At 39.5% G+C, this 17,733-nt stretch overlaps 2 protein-coding genes across 2 annotated transcripts in view; one reads left to right on the top strand and one right to left on the bottom strand.

The window, feature by feature from the left end:
• LOC140240132 (phosphatidylinositol 4-kinase beta-like) overlaps positions 1-7,524 on the bottom strand; it is a 33,094-nt gene extending 25,570 nt beyond the window's left edge. Inside the window, exons 1-2 of the mRNA XM_072319942.1 lie at positions 6,873-7,524; positions 5,753-5,870 (exon numbers count right to left, since the gene is read on the bottom strand). Coding sequence (XP_072176043.1) covers positions 5,753-5,870; positions 6,873-7,512 — 758 coding nt within the window. The 5' untranslated portion in view covers positions 7,513-7,524. The remainder of the gene's footprint in view (positions 1-5,752; positions 5,871-6,872) is intronic.
• Positions 7,525-11,214: 3,690 nt separating this feature from the next.
• Positions 11,215-17,362, top strand: LOC140239893 (schlafen-like protein 1). The gene is made up of 5 exons (XM_072319708.1): positions 11,215-11,491; positions 13,213-13,799; positions 15,710-15,853; positions 16,423-16,577; positions 16,958-17,362. The coding sequence occupies exons 2-5, from the start codon at positions 13,223-13,225 to the stop codon at positions 17,102-17,104; spliced, it is 1,023 nt and encodes a 340-aa protein (XP_072175809.1). The 5' UTR covers positions 11,215-11,491; positions 13,213-13,222; the 3' UTR covers positions 17,105-17,362.
• The last annotated feature ends 371 nt before the right edge of the window (positions 17,363-17,733 follow it).

The raw sequence follows: 17,733 nt of genomic DNA on the forward strand, positions 1-17,733 counted from the left end.
AGCACACGTCATAGTCATACATGTACTGTAATTTGCCAAAAGTACAAGCTACGCTCACGTGGTATAGGTAGAAACCAATCGTAATCCAATAGCTCGTCTTTGCGCGCGAACCGAAAACGATTAGATCCCTATTATTGGTTAAGCTTTACACCCGCGCGGGAAAATCTCGAAATTTTGGGCTTGGGCATAAGTTATCGATATTCGGAATATCAGAGAATTTAGAGATATATTGATTTTTGTAGTCATGTACATTCCATTTTGGGGGTTTAGCGTGAGATTTCGTTTATCAGAGTGAGACAGTCAAAATTGGTTGAATTGCTTGAGTCTCACGCTCAATGCGTGAGAGTTGGCAGCCCTGAAAATAAGATGGAACACACTGTACAATGTTTGGAATCAATTACATGGTTATAAAATCCACCAAATATTAGATCCATGTCATCCTTGTAACAAGACTAACATACAATAGTCATACAATAGTCAAGAAAATACTCAATTCTGAGTGATGTACACGCCATTAAAATCAAAACAACAACAACATACAATAGTCAAGAGACCTCAGGCATCTGCTTGTCTGCACAGTAGACCTGCAGAAAAGGCTCTTTACTTTGCTTAACAGTGTAAACCACCTACAGACCTAGTACCTATGAGCACTGTGCACAATGCAGGGAACATGGTCATACAATGTACAACATGACAATGTACATGATACACTATGAATATTACCTACAATTGTGTTGTGTGATGTGTACATACTGTAAATACCAATATCCAAGTACCAAACTACATTCTTTTGAATAAATGAAGTATATAGATTTGTAGAAATCGTGTATCAAGTGTGAATTTATGAATTATAGGGTCTACAGTGCTACTTAAATAAAATGAAATATGGCAGATTTTGCAAATTGTAGATTCATTGTAAAGGTACTGTAAGTACATGTATCCCATACAGACCCTACATGCATTTCACAACTGTTCAGAATTTTCACAAAAATATGCTTTTGCAATTCATATGGCATATTGAAGAAAATTCAAAACCTCAACCTTCACCCCTCTACTTAATATTCTCTTGCATATCAAAAGTTATCATTTCCCTGAGATTTCAAGAATCTAACACATTTTCTATTAAAGAACAGACAAAACATAATTTACATACTATGTTTCTCAATTTTTCTTCATTTTGTTTTTGTCAAACTGAATGGGACAACCACTGTTTGTTGGGAACTTAAAAAAGATACAACTCAAATTTGTGACTTTGTGTGTATCTGCTGACATAGTAATTAACCTTTTGATAACAACTTGGAAAGCGGTGACACATTTCCTATGATCAAGCTATTACTTCCACGCTATCACTCATAACCAAAGACCCCCTTGTTCCCACAACATAAACAAAAACAACTGTTCTAGTCTCAACTGTGCTAACTTGTTCCTGTTCTAATGAAATATACGGTAGAAGCTGGTAGGGTCTGAAATCAGAGACTAGCAATGCTACACGCATTAACTATTCCATTCCCTGTGACACAGGAAGTGACTATGTTCATTTCAGCTGAAAGGGGGGTGATTAGCCTCCCACTCCAGGCATACGTGTCCTTAAAGGTGCTATTCATCTGATTGTATGAGGTACAGTAGGTCCTATCCTTTCAGATCAAGGTATTCAGGTCATTCCCATTGTATTGCCATGCAAACCAATCATCCTTCCATGCCTGGCTGCTCACAGGATGAAGGCAAGAGGCAGATTTTCAGAGAAATGCGCACAGCTGTATGCAAAGCAAAAGCGCCCAATCTCCCCTTCAGAAAGAGGGCAATTTCTGTTTCATTATCATAGAGTGCACAGTTAATCTGCTTCCAAGTATGACCCAGGATGGGCTGTCATCAAGTTTAAAGCGTTTTTAAGATAAACTAAAATGATGCAATTTACATTTATAAAATGTTGAATAATTACAAGCTGTCAAATCAGATCATCCTTCTTCCCCAAATATCTTATCACTGGATTACCATGTAGAAGAATGAATGAAACAGGAAGCCTGTGGGTCTAGCGCTCAGCTGAGCAGGACACACTGCCCACGTGGCACTTCAATACTGAGGCAAACTATTTGAAAAATCTGGAGATTCAGAGATTGCTACTAGTATCTTTCGGCAAATGCACACAGAATACCCTCCTATTTTGGAGGTATTAGGTCCCCAGGGGATTCTTGGGGATGCCCCTAGCCCGACCAGACGCTGTTAATACGCTACGCGAATCGTACGTACATGTACAGCGACTGGGCCGTGTATAGTTAGGATGCCCTTACCATTATACAAACTACATGTTGTATGAACCCCTCTTCCCAATGATAATTCCTGCCAAACTTGGTTAATTAAAATCCACCCATCGGTTTCCAAGAGGATGTCAATGTGAAAAAAAAAAGTTTACACAAAAGGCTCGCAATACTGTAAAACATGATATTCGCGCACAAAATTTTCACGAATTGGAGCCGACCGCCTTTTTTGTGGCATGAAATTTTCGCAAATTGCCACTGGCGTTCAATGCATATAGTGTAAACAAGAAATTTTGCGTGCATTTTAATTTCGCGAATCTTGGCGCTCGTGAAATTAAAATGCACGCGAACATTCCTCGTTTTACAGTACCAGGCACATACACTGTAGTATGATGGATGGCAAACAATCGCAATTGCTCACTTGAGACACTTGGCTCAGGTGAGCTACAACTAAAATGGTAATGTGCAATCCATCCCCTAGAGCAACAAAGATAATGATAGTATACAAACAGACACTGCATCATATTACCAGGAAGTTCTAACAGCACTTTAAATTTGATGCAACAAAGATACAAAATATCATACAAACTGCCACAGAGTTCTAAAAACACACACACACACTATCTTGCTTTGTGCATACAGTGTATTCTGAATACCTATTTGTGTACCTTTCATCAAAATACAGTGACTCAGGTTCACCAGAAAATTTGCAAATTTGTCAACCTGTGAGCTACTGTTCGACTGTTTCATGACATTCCGTTGTGAGTGATGGGGAAAGAGTGATTGCGTTAACATTAAATATGTGAAAAAGTTGTTTTCAACATGTTGTTTCTGAATGACTGTCACACATTATATTCAAAACCAAGCTTTGTGACTACGGTAGAACAGTTTACACTGGTCAACATGAAACAAGAGCAAATTGTGAAAAAGTGAGAACACAAAATATCATCAATGTAGACAGGGTCCATATGGATATCCTCAAAATAATTTAGCCAACATTACATAAACAGTATGTACACTGTAATAATTTCTATAATATCTGGATTAAGGTGTTTTACTGTAGTTGCTTTCTCATCTGAAAATCAAGTGGTAAAAAGCACAAAAACTAGCAAGAATTTCACTTATATTTGGAGAAAAAAATAACGTCTTTCTCTCACGAAAGGACACACGCACATTTACAGAAATGATGCCTGTAATATAATTATGGTCTCAGCAAACAACCAACAATGACCCCAAGCTACAGTCATTTGTGTTCTTGAAATTTATTAGCAAGAGTAGCATTACATCACCATCTGTTATGGAAGGAAGCACAAGATATTGATACATTACATTACAAATGTAATGTATTATTATTATTATTAAGATATTGATGCAGTTCTCCCCCACCCGGAAATACATTTATGCTCAAAAGTAGGACCCAAATGCACATCACTCATGCCAACCTACACTACTAGTGGAAGACAGATGGTGTCTAGAAACCTCTGGGGTTTGCAAACAAGACTACCATCCTTGGCTGGAGAAACTGCATTTCACCAGTTTCTGTGTGGATGCAAACGATTAGCTGGCCGCCTCAATTCACTCGTAAGTTGCAAAGTCTGTGCCTTTGCCAGAAACAAATTTGAAATGTGCTCACGCTGGGCAGGCCACTTGACAGCCAAACCATGCACTGGACTGCTGCAATTACGGGAAGCGTTTGATCTACAGCAGGAACCTATGATCTACTCAGCAGTCATTACATTTTTGTTGTTTGGTTTATTTCTTGGCATTAATCCCAGTCAGATTCCTTCTCAAGCAGTTTCCTCCCTCTCCCACATATACTGTCAACCCGTCTTCACAAAACTCCCCTACATTCTTACAGCACAACACCTGAAACATCATAACATTGTGTGCCTATCAAACACTTTGACGTCAATAATAATACTGTACATGTTGTTTTGCATGAGACACTTAAAAAGGCTGAATAACTGCAGGGGTAGAATTGATTTAAAAAAACTGCCTACTGCACTTTACTCTGAACACAGTTTTCCTACTCGGAGTGCTTTACAGAAAAGAACTTATGCTATAACTTGGGCACTAATTATCTTTGTATGTGCTCTAGATTATTTTACTGACTTCTGTCTTAAATTGGTGGTCTTAAAGCCCGCTGCACACTATACGACTCACGACTGTAGGACTGACAGATTTTGGATCTGAAATAAGTAAGCGTGTTTATTCTGAGGCTATTCTGATTTATTTCGGAGTCAAGGTCTGTTAGTCGTAAGGTCGTGAGTCGTATAGAGTGCAGCAGGCTTAAGTCTCACAGGAGCAAGAGAGAAATCAAGCTCATAATATCACAAGGTCTAGCAGAGGGAAGATAAAAGCATCTCTTAGAATTTCTTGTTTTGTTTCAGGATCCAAGGAGTCTCTGTGGAAGGAGTCGGCCCGACTCCGCTAGTGACAATGTGGAATGCACGGCCAGTTGGGTACAGCTGTAGCTATAGCTACAGATACTCTGTTGCTGTGAGAGAGCTTCCCCCATTCCATCCCCAACAAACATTGGGATGTGGGAGAGACACATATTTCAGGGCTGCACACTAACCCAGGGCTGCCAACTCTCACTCATTGAGAGTGAGACTCACTCATTTTGGTCCTTTCTCACTCTAAAACTTTATTTCATTTGCATGCACTTCTATTAATCTCACTCATTTTGACTCCTAAATTATAGCATTGGCCTATGGGAGTCTCACTCTCAACTAGTTTCCAATGTTGGCAGCCCTGCTAACCCATATTTTCTGCTGGTCCGATCTGTCCCTGTCGGACCAATAGATATCCAGTTTTTCCATTTTTTTACTGGTCTGCAAACAAAATTTACTAATCCTGATTTTTTTAAAAATCTTCTTTGACTGATCCTTACAATGTTGTTTTATGGTGTTTTTTTTTTTTAATGTCATGTCAGAAGAGTTAATTTGGCAATTCCTGTTATTGGCCCAATGTCAGTGATTTTTACCAGTCCTGGACCATCAGACTGGTGCCAGTGTTAAGCACTGCATATTTGACTCTCTGAAGATCATATTGAGCGTAGCTCTAGAGGAAATTTTCTTCTCTGTTTTCGAACTTGATAGGGAGTGTAGACTTAAATTTGGCACATCAACAAGTGATATTTTCAGGATTTGTTTGCTTCACAGACACTATGAAATTCCATGGATTTGGGCATACACAAAAAATTCAGGCAGTATCTCTCCTAACTGTTCCTACTATTGTCAGAAATCACTTTGAAATTGCAGTTACGTGTATTCATTCTGATACTTATGCATCAGCATTTTTATATGCTAGACAGAACAAATGGAGCAAATTCATCCAGGAGTAAGTCCAGGTTTCCCTACACAGAGGCAAGGTGTAACATGCAATATTGTCTAAAGTTGAAGTCAATATCAATAGATATTGCACGCTCCTGATGCTGATATTTTTGTGTGACAATCTTAGTTTTTTTGAGGGATTCACTTTAAGGGTCAACATACCTGTATACCAGATAGGGGTGAATGACCTCGGCCAGGTCAGCCATGTGGATATAGATGTTGAGAACCTGTGGTAGGTAGAAGTCAAAGTCCTTCTCTACAAGGCTGAACAACTTGTTGGCTGTGAGTCAAGGGCAGATAAAGACAAGAGGGATAAGTTCATCATTTGAGGTCATGCACACTTTGTGCTAGCTTCAGTTCCAGACTCCCATCCCTTTATCTCATACAGGCAGATCACTTCATATCCCTGCCATTAGGTTTCATTAGGTTTAGAAGGGAAAAACTGTCTGCTGACTAGACTAAGATGTCCATGCACAATATTACTTATTTTCAAAGCCAGTGCACAGTGTTTTGACATCAGCTCAAGAATAATCACAAAATTTTAACTTTCTGTTCATGATCAAAGAAAAAAAATGAAACTAGAAACTGCAAACTGAAAATAACACTGCCTCAGGAATAAAGAAAAGTAATTGTGATCTAAAATAAGAATGTCATGTACTGGTATGACCTACAAAGAACTTACTCATGGAACCTAGTACGGATTTATGACTTGCAATTAATGGCCATTATATGCAACAGATTTCAGTTGTTGTTGTTTATCTTTATATCAAAAAAATTTGAACTGTCAATTCTTCTTGTCACTGATTGAAAGGGAGTGGAAATGTGCATCAAAAGAGATATTTTGCCTGTCTCTGTTAGTGTGAAGTTTCATATGTCAAGTGAAGGCTCTTAGGCATTCAGGGAGACAAATTTAATGTATGGTATACACAGTATAATATGTTGAAACATGATTTGTATTTTGAGTATAAAAATTAATGACTCATGAAAATATTGCCTCCCTAACATGCACTGGTCTAACACAGGATACTGCAAATTTTTGTCTGAAAAATTGATACCTGGTTATAGTTCTTTTGCATTCCTTCAGTCATAAATTCAACCATTTGTGTCTTACAAGTCCCAATTTGTACAATACCCACGAAATATAATATGGTGTACGCAGTATCAACAAATATCTGGATGACATGTTGTGTCATGAAATTTGAATATTTGTACGTCCATATTTCAACAGATAGGTGTAAACTTCAAGCAACAGTATTCACTGTAGAAAGAAAAGTGAGCTCACCAATATATGATTGAACGCCAGGTTCTTTTGATTTGTATAAGTGGGTTATCGCAATGGATGCGTCCAAGTACTTGGATTCAAACAGTCTTAAGAGGAGCGACTCCTTTGGCGGCGGGAGCTTGTCTTTCAAGACGACTTTGTGCCTTGGGTCTGACTCAGTCCTTATCTCATCCTCTTCCTTTATACAGTTCCTAGAAGGCAAGTGGAGGCTTAGACCCAACCTGTGACGGTCCAACCTGTCGCACAGGTCGGCGTCAAAGGCGGGCTCTCTGAAACCGCTCCCATCAACATCGCTGAGGGGAATTTCCCCGTTCAGAGCGTTCACTGCGCCATCACTATCACTGTGGGAAATCCCCTGCAGATCACTCTCATTCACCCGGGCAGCATGCCCATTCTCCTTCCTTGATTGCACTGTGTGAGACGGATCACCGTATAAGTCCCCATTCACGGCTTGGGGCAGGGGCCAATTTTGACAATGTGGGCCCTCCGCGACACATATGAAGTCCAGCTCTGGGGGCAATTTCCTCTTTTCTGTCCTCTCACAGTGTCCAACAGATCCATTGGTTAGCACGGAGTCCCCTCCCCCAGGCCGAAGTCCAGCCACTTCTTCTATCTTCTCCATACCCGGAATCCCCTTCATGGACCGACACCCCCTCAATGACACCGAGGTGCACACCACCAACCTGCAGCAAAATCCCTGGATAAGATCCACATCGCAGCTCTGTGGAAAGGATCAAATGGAATCAGTAAACAATAAGACTTTAATAGAAATATGCCCTGGACTGTATGTGTGTGAAGAAGCAAAATTATACCAAAGTACTTTACATTAAACTTTGACACAAATCACATACTACTGTAGTACAATTTTGTATGGCACTGATAGATAATACAATCAGCGAACAAGGCTATTAGGTATTTCCGGTACAACAGAGAGTCTAAATGGCAATAGGCCATTGGGAAAAGAGTTCCAGGCTATAAAATGATAGACATCAGGTCACAAGGTTTAAGTTCAAAGACACAGATCTTGTGGTCAGAATCATGATTATGCCATGTTGCAATGCCATTAATATCAGGCAATATTTCAGTAAATCTTTTCATGAAAAGTCAATCAAACTGCAATAATGTACCCCCTTTAAAGTGACCAGTCAACCCTTATCCTGACCATAATACCCTAATTCAAGTCATTACAACTCAAATATAGGATTCTTCCAAATAATAAATATCTTTATGTACCCTTACAGAGGGGGGGGGGGGGGATCCAGGAATTCTGTAAAGGGGAGCCGCCTTTACAAAATTAAAGGGGGGGCGCACACCCCCTCCCCCATTTTTTCCTTATTTCTTTTGCTTTAGCAAAAAAATAAAGAGGGGGCACGTGCCCGGTGCGCCCCCCTCTGGATCCGCCACTGCCTTGATACTTAGTCTCAGGATATGTTTTCTTGTTTTAGATTTTAGTGGAAGCACACTGGAACTTCTGCTACCATTACTATTACAACGTATTCAAATAAAGTGTCAAACCACTTCAACCTGACTTTCAATAGTTTCAGCATGAACAGACACACACACACACACACACATACAATTTCTTCCGCTATATATACAAGTTGTACATCACATGGTCACAGACTGAATGTACAGATATCATGATCACCACAGATCTGAACATGCAAATTGACGTCAATATCAATGTTTTCCAATAACTGATTGATGTGTTGGTAGCCTGTGATTTTGGTGGAATTTGTTTTTGTTTTTTTGTTGTTGTTTTTTGGAATTTGAGATATCTAGACACCAGCCTATCTACACAGATATTGAAGGACATTTCATCAGAAATAGACTGTTATTATAAGTGTTAGAACTCTAAACGTTAGTTGACTGCCATTCTTCAAATCATGTTTGTACATTGTAGGTGTCTACCCTATCTAAATTTGGAAACATACCACTACTACTAGTCTAGTAGTGTTACTGTTACTGTTAGTGTTCAGAACGGCAATTGTGCACTTTACGGCCCTACATGTATATTATCGGTGCGAGATTTTACCCTAATCGAGCAGTGCGTGCAAATTCGAAAACCTATCAGGCAAAGCGGGTCGACAGCGGGTCTTCCCGCACTGTACTGTAAAACTATACAGTGTAAATGTGTGTGAGATTTCGCGTTGGGTTGCAGTGTGTGTGGATGTGTCAACCTGCGTGTGCGAGATGAAAGCTCTTACGGTACGCCACATGGTTAGCGGGTGTTCTAACGCCCTTCCCTGTGCAGCGCGGCGTGATTGAGCATGAGCAGACCCTATACACCAAAGAGTATAGAGGCGCATGCTACAAAACAGCGTGCATGCTGTGCATTGGCACACAACGGAATGCAACGGGTGATAAACTTCTGTGCTTCAATCACAATTTTAAATGAATGAATTTTACGTTATATCTTAAGCAGGGAATCACTAATTAATCTGTTGCGGAGAACATGTGTCCGCTCGCGCCTTGGCGAAATTATTCTGTGAAATGATAGTAAAAAAAACCCCGAAAATCTTATCCCGATTCGTCAGTCTGTTAGTGTTTATTTCGTCTATACAGTTATCGTTTAACGAGCCCGACCAGACGCCGTGCGAAGTGTGTATAGCTACCAATTTATGGGCAGCCACTACATGGACACACACACACACAAGCCTCGCCCGCATGGTTGGTTGCGCGACTTGTGATGGTTTTGGATCGGGATGGATGAAGAGGCACATGAAAATATTCACGTAACTGTTGTGGCGAGCTGGCACCGTTCAAAAATGGAATCTATTAAGCATTGTATCACAGACTTCTACCAACTTTCTCACACTTTACGCAATGATCGAGGCAATTTTCTGCGATGCAATATTTATGAAATGTAAAGCTCGATAACCCTGCAGCGGAGAGCAAAGGCACGCGAAATTGCGATCGCACAGTGTTACGATTTGTCAGCTAGCTCCGCAGAAGTGCAGTGAGTGAGGCAGGCTTTTAGTGACCTTATCACTTGTCAACCGGCGTTCCATACAGCAAGAGAAGCTCGCCAGCTGCTCAGTGCGGTGTGGTTCATGGGATATCACCTTGGCACACAGCGAATGAGGTACTACTGCATACTGTAAAACATGGTAATTTGCGGCATGAAATTTTCGCGAACTGCCACTGGCATTCATTGCATATAAATTTAGTGTAGAAAAGAACTTTCGCGTGCATTTTAATTTCGCGAATCTTCGCGCTCGCAAAATTTGCGAAATTAAAATGCACGCGAACATTCCTCGTTTTACAGTACACTCTCTGCTCTGGTCAGACAGTTGCGATATCAATTAGCCAAATTTGTACTTTTTAGACAACTCACCACAGCCACAGAAAATGTGTCAAAAACGAACCGACTCCTGCTCCCGTCACTCACTTTTACAAATGCAAGTTTAGTTTATTAATATCATACCAAGCGAGTCAGTCCACATTTTAAATGTTGATAGAAGACAAATATCTGGAATAATCTAAACAACGTTAGTTAGGTCAGCTGGTCTACTATTTGGGAGTTTAAGTGACCGTCACATTCACGACTTTTTGTGGTTGGTCCACAGTCCACACAGTCCTCAGTCCTAAGTAAGCAAGTTAACATTGGAGCTGGAGTCGGGCATCACTGCAGGCAGCGAGCGAGCCGCAGCCGGCGTAACGTTAGAGTTTGCCAAGCCCTGTCTGTGCTGTGCCCCATACATGTCATTCACACACACAACGTACGTACCTTCGTCTGGATCTCTCCAATTTGTAAGTAGACAGTGCAGTACCTGGCATGGTCATTCATACGAATACGCTCATTACACTAGGGCCGTGATGACGGTACACCTGGCAAAGGGCTGTGATAGCTCATCGACCGTTCATCTGATCATAGCCGTAGTTACAGGACTGCGTATGGACGTACACGAACATGGCCGGCCAGCGAATACTGACCGTAATATTTGTTCAATATCCATCAGTCAATAGAGCGCCCGTTCCTCAAAATTTCGCCCTGTGAAGGTGACCATTCACGGATCAACTCGAGCGAACGAGCTGAGCGAGTCGACGAAGTTGTCGGAGGTCGACGAACTTTTTTCGATCTGGCTGGCATACGATGATGTCATTTCTCGTCCTATCGAGTCCGTATCTGAAACACTTTTCGAAAAATACGATTAAAAAAAATACGAATTTCAAGTAGATCTACTACAACTGTCAATATATTGTTTATAAATAATTGGAAATATTTCTGTATCCACTTTGGCAGAAAAAAAAATGAGTTCAGTCCAGTAAAAAAAAAAAAATGAAACAAACATCACAAACTGGTATGTTTTGAACGAGGACTATCTTCTCCAATATGGCGATCTCCATGTGAACTGTGAACAGTAAACAGTGAAGCATACCATAAAAGCAAAATACCCAATAGAATCTAGACTAGTGTAATTCAATTTCCAGTTATCTCTGTCTGATTTCTCTGTCTGGTAGACACGAATGAGCAGTATATTCTAGAAGATATGTTGAGTTTCTTTTAAGCTACGCTACCTACGTAGGGGCTTTGGCGTCACGAAAAATGTGGCGCATCTCGAGTGACAAGTAGCCAACAACCACCGAGAGCCCCAGCCCCACACATTCTTTTCTATGTAAGTACACATTTTCCTTGTTTCTTTTCCTTCTATTTTCATTTCCTCTTGTATGCACAGTTTGGCTGCTGAATCGTTTTGCAGTACTCACCTCTAACTGCTGTGAGATCGCAGCTCACATGATTTCGTAGCCGGCCAGAGGCATAAATTTAAGAATGAGGAGTCTAGACTAGATCAGATCTAGAGTCTACTAACTCAACTGTTAGAATTTACTTTTTCTAGGACTAGCACTAGAAACGTCTATTTAAATTATATTTAATTTTAATAATGTTGATAAACTTCTCAATCAAAGAAACAAACTCTTACATTAGTCATAGTCTGAGTCATGCTAGTGTCTAGATAATGTATCGGCACGTTCGTTCATAGAGTAGACAGTCGGTATCATGAGATAGTCTAAACCTCTGGTGGTATTGAGATTGATAAATATTGAGATTATTAATGTTAATTGATAATCTATTTGTATTTATGATCTAGAATCTGTGTTATTAAATTTGCTATAATTTTTAAGTAGGCCCTACAGAATAACTTGTTACAGGTAGGGAATCCCATTTGCATGCCTTAAATGAAGAGTTGTATAAATACAGTGGTATACGTGTTGAAGAGAGTATCATTTTAGAAACTCCCATAAAGTGTTGAAAGTGGAAGGTAACATTTAGTACATTTTTATTGACCGTTAGATTTTGAATTGAATTTTTTTTGGGGCTCACCGTAAATTCAAGTACATTACTAGGCTACCTTTGCAGACCCATGCACTGCATGTGTGTCCATCATGTACATTTTGTGAAGAAAGTTCATCAAAACTTACAAACATTTCTATATATACCCAGTCATTGGGTGTACGGAGAGGTTGTGGGACCGGACGCATACTGTAAAGTGCGTCTGGTTTGACAATGACGTGCCTACCTTAACAGTTGTTTGTCAGCACAGTGAGGAGCTGTGCGTAAATGCGTATTCAAAGTAAAATAAGCAAGTCAGTACGCGAGAGTCTTAGGTGTCCGGACACCCAAGCCCCCATCCTGCATTCTTGCCACACACTCTATTTATTACATCAGCTCTTATACTTTTAAATTTGTGTTTATAGATAAAAAAAAAAATACAGAAGACTGCAACAAAAAGGCTTAAGTGTGGCTGACACACAGAACTACTGAGTAGTTGAGTTCTGTGCATTATTCAAATTGTAGATAACTGTTGACATCCAAATTTCTCAGCAGTGGCCTAAACAAGTCCCCTGAGGTTCATATTTAATGTTTTGCTGCCTTTTGGGAGGTCTGTAAAAGGTATCCCCTATGGTGGTTTTAATGAAATGAAAGCAACTAGAAATAAGTTACTGTAGATCAATATGTGATGAATTGTGTCATGGCAGCATAAGTGTGACAACAAACCAAACACAGTGCAATGTGTCAGCACAAAAGCCCAAATTATTGTACATTTGACAGACAATTCTAATCCAAAAATGGCCACCCCAACAACATACAGAAATGGTCTTTGGCCCTAATGGCTACTGAAAATGAAATGCCAGCATTAATGGGGTGGGAGATTAGAGATTTACCAATACAGACAAGTTTTTTCTTCAAAAAGGTTGGTTTAATAAATCTTCTAGATATTTGCCAATATTTTTGTGGAACCCTTTAATCAAATTTGCATAATTTTCCTTTTGATAATCTGCCTTTCACTGCATTACAATTTCCAGTACCAGTTTCACTCTCCTTTATTTTGCACAGATTCAGAGCAATGATCATAAAATATCACACAAGTACATCGTCCATGACGAAACTCCTTGCAGTCATGGCTCAGTCATCACTACGGACAAATGCTCTCTTTTTGGGAAACCTCAACAATGAACGTCCAAAGGCGCAGATTACAACCATGATCCTCCAACTCACTCGAGATTGCACCGGCCTCGCCTTAGACCACAGAGACGTGAAAATACGCTACTCCCACCCTAGCAACTGCTACACTGCTATCTTGAAACTACCAACACCAGACATGCAGCATATTGCCCTGAATCACATCCAGCGATGCCAGCAGGTGCCAAACGGACTTGTCAAAGATGGAAGGACATTAAGAGTTGATGTGTACCAGAAACCCAATCGGAAGAAAACCCCAAAGAATGAGACACAGGACAGAAGTACTGCCGATGATCTTTCCTTGGTGGTAGGACAACACCTTGGCAATGAAACTCGGATGCTGGAGTTCAAGGAGATGTCAAATCTCAACCTCCAGTACCTAAGGAAGACGGTGTCCCGCTATGTTTGCGCATTCCTGAACAGCTCTGGGGGTGCACTTATGCTTGGAGTAGATGACAGAGGTATCTTATAATCCTGTTTCAACTTACTCGCAATTATGTATGTCACACTAGAACTACAAAAAAAAAAGATGCCTTCAGACATTATTAAGACACCAGAGATGCTGTGTAGCAACAGTGCACTCCCATTATACCGAAGTTAAGACAAAATTTTGGTTAGAGCGAAATAAAACTCAGGTCCCAATATCATCCTTTATATACTTACATGTATATACTTTATCTGTATAGCTTTTACAAAATTTGATGTAACAAAGGAAAACTGCCAGTCTCAAGGACTTCATTATATCGGGAGTTGCCTGTATATTTATTTTCTTAACTTGCTCAACTTAAAGTTTAGCTCTTGATGCTTTGCTCCAGGAATTATTTACCTTGACTGCAATACATACATTGAGGTAAGCATGTTTAGTTATTTTTATTTTGTACATGCGTACTTGCTGATCAGGAGGCAACATAGCTTGACAAAACATTTTTTTTTAAATAAGAAAAAGCAAATATGCCATATTTTTTCTCTGTAGCATGTGGGATATGAGGCACAATCCAAAAGAGAGAGAGAAAAACAAAATTGATTGAAAGCTGTGATGCAAAGGACGGTGATCCTTTACTATTAAATGTTATGTCGTGTGTTTCACAAGTAGTCAATCCATCATATATCTTTCTTTGATTAGAATTAAACTTATCATCCTGTGCCATTCACATAAAATTCCTCTATTTTATAAGTTCTGCATTAACCATGGATTAAGCCAATCTTCAGAGTAGAGGCCAATCTTTGCATATTCCATTGATCTGACTAAACTTCTTTGGTGTCAGCCCGCTAGTTATTACAGGGCCCGTTCAAACTTTTAAAACTATTTCCCCCAAAATTTTGTACTTTTTTGTGCACCTGAGCAGAGGCTCAAGTGAACTATATCACAATCACTTTATGTCAGATGTGTATTGTTTGCTGTGTATCATCCATTGTCAGCAAACTTTGTACATTTTTCTTTGTCTTTTGTTTTTCTGTTCTGTGGTCTCGTTATAAGTAAACTTTGCAGTAATCGTGAATAAAGTCAAAATGAGAGTCTTTTTGTGCAGTAATGGTAGTCTTAAAGGGGGAATCTAGTCCAAATATAAATTAGTCTGATAAGAAAGAGTAAAATATTATGAGTTCAGCGGTAAAGTTGTGATTGAATTCGGGTGAAAAATGAGGAAGTTATGACATTTTGATGTTTCGCTAATTTCTTCAAGAAACAGTTCTTGAATGGTCAATATGAATATGCAAATGGCAACGTGAGCATGTCATACCCTCACAACTTGCCATATAGTTTGTACATGAAATTTTGGAATTTCCAGTTTTTCATTCAAAAGCAATTCTGCCCAATGCTCAAATCCTGATATCTAACTGATCATTATTCTGAAGTTATTCAATCAGAAAGAAGATCATGTTTTAGACCACAGTGGCAGAAATATTTAATTTTCATCATTTTTTTGTACACGACCAATGGAAAATTGTGAAGTTATGACATGGTCAGCTCACTCACTTGCATATTCATATCCACTGTACAAGAAATGTTTTGCAGAAATAAGCAAAACTTCAAAATTTCATAACTTCCTTATTTTTTATCCAATTTCAGTCAAATTTTTATTGTTGAATTTTTAAAATGTTACTCTTTTTTATCAGACTAACTTATTTTTGGACTGGATTTCCCCTTTAATGGGAACCCAGAGTGCAGCCAAAAATAGGGAGTACATTTGAAAAATCTTCTCCAAAAAAGGGAGTGACATGATTGAGAGAGATTTTGTTCAAACACTTGTAGCATTTTGCAACAACTTGCTGAAACTCCACCAGTGGATTATCCTGTTGAGAGAAACTGTCAAATGATAACCATCCCATGTTGAACAATCTTTTTATTTTTCTCTCACTCTCCCTCTACCAGGTAATGTTACAGGTACACCAATGACCCACAGACAGGAAGACGACATACGGCTGGCAATAGATGACACCATCAAGAAGTTTGACCCTCCTGTGTTGCCTCAGATGTACAGTGTACTGTTCATTCCGGTGCTGGATCACGATGAAGGTACATGCACTTATGCTGTAGTGGTAAATTCCTATCGGCAGTCCTGTCATTGCTAGAGGCTGATAGAGGTGTTCTCATTGTCAGACATGACTGATTTGATTTGTGTAGGTGTTGGTTCACACATTTCTTTGGCTAATTTCAGTAGCATTTGTATCAAATTAAGATGCTTCTTAATAGAAGTATCGTTTCAAATGCAGTCAACCTTGCCTAAGTCAACCTCACACAAGTTGAATAATTGCCTCAGTAGAAGTTCTTTTCAAGTCCTCTTTTTTATATTGTATCGATTTTAATCCCTCATAGAGTTAAATTTTCTCAAAGTCAAAGCTATTTCTTCAGTCCTGATAGATTCGACTTAGGCAAGGTTGACTAAATTGCAGTTGGCTAGAACTATCTGTCACACAGATCGCAAAACTACTGGTATGCCACCTTATACAATCCTTTACGTGACTCATTAAATACTCAAATGAAGAGGGATGTGCAGTAAAGGAAAAGGGGGCTAAGGAAATCACCTTGCTAAATCTGTCTCAAAATAATGTAAATTTTTGTTTGCATTTTTTATGACTGTGCAGATGAAGACTGTGACTTCAAGGTAATCAAGTTGATTGTAAAACCAGGAAGGCCCGACACTCTTTACTCGGCGCCGGGGGGAGAAGTTTACATCAGAAGAGATGGCAGCGTCCAGGGTCCCCTCAAACCACGAGACGTACAGGAGTGGTGTAATGTGGTGAGAGAGACAATTGTGTCATTCATTCTCTTTTACAAAAAAACTACAACTTTCAGCGGTTGATATTCTTGCTTGCTTACTAACACAGTATGGTCCTATCAGACATGCAACATTCTACTGAAAGGCATACTGTGAAACCAGAAAATGTTGTGAATTGAACCTGGCATTCAATGCATTGGGTGGCATGCATCTTATTTTTGTGAATCCTGTCTCCTCGCAAAATTCATGAAAGTTTCATGGAAGCGAAAATTTCTGGTTTTACAGTAGATGTGCCTCTCTCAGGTATGTCAAGACTCGTAAGGGAGAAACAATGTCTTCTACAACTGCACTCTTAATGAACCCTTCAACTTTATTTCTCTTTGTATCTCTCTACACAACAGAATTTCCGCAACAAGGAGGTGGAATACCAGCAGCAGATCAGCAACCTACAGAGCAAACTCCGCCAGGCCGAGTACGATCGCCAGACCAGCTCAAAGTCGTCGCAGTCTGTTCGGAAAACAAACTCTGCTGTGTGCAGCATACTGTGACCCTGCTATATCTCTTTGCTTCCTATCCTTCTTGCTTTTCGTACATACAGTGCAATAACAGACATCAAGGATACCATTAAGTTTCCTTCTTCCTATCTTTTCATTCTTCTTTAATGAACTTAAGTGGTATGTCTTTGCTTCATAAGAAATTCAAGCATTGTCAAGTTTCCTCTTGTATGAAATAAATTGTATATATACAGCACAAACATATATTTTCTGAAACAATGAAGATTGTAATAAAAAAAGTGAAAAACTCTACATGAGTCAGTTTGTTTCTACTTTATTATCTATTATCCATTCTTGTGTTTGAATTTTTGGATTTTGACCAAGAAGTAATACCGAATCAAGGTGAATTACTTTGATGTCTTATTGAACATTGAGGTGATTGGGTTACATGCAATTGCAAAGAGGCAGTGTAAGTTATTGTACATCAGTGCTCTGATTTGTATGGTCAGCATTCTAATTGCTGAATGACCACGTCCAGAATACTCCAGATACCACTCAGTCATGAAAACATCGAGCAGTATATACAATGTAGTAGAAGATCATCAAACATTCGCTTGAATTGTCATGAGACAGAAATCAAACAAGTGTACATCACTGACTGTAAAGACATAAGAAGTGTGTTC

The sequence above is a fragment of the Diadema setosum genome, chromosome 16 (assembly GCF_964275005.1).
Source record: "Diadema setosum chromosome 16, eeDiaSeto1, whole genome shotgun sequence".
Lineage (NCBI taxonomy): Eukaryota > Metazoa > Echinodermata > Echinoidea > Diadematoida > Diadematidae > Diadema > Diadema setosum.

Bases quoted from the DNA above. Each gene is read 5' to 3' on its own strand.
- LOC140239893 (XM_072319708.1), top strand. From the start codon at position 13,223: ATGATCATAAAATATCACACAAGTACATCGTCCATGACGAAACTCCTT. The intron at 13,800-15,709 runs GTATCTTATAAT...TCCCTCTACCAG, and splicing joins GCTTGGAGTAGATGACAGAG to GTAATGTTACAGGTACACCA. The intron at 15,854-16,422 runs GTACATGCACTT...ATGACTGTGCAG, and splicing joins GGTGCTGGATCACGATGAAG to ATGAAGACTGTGACTTCAAG.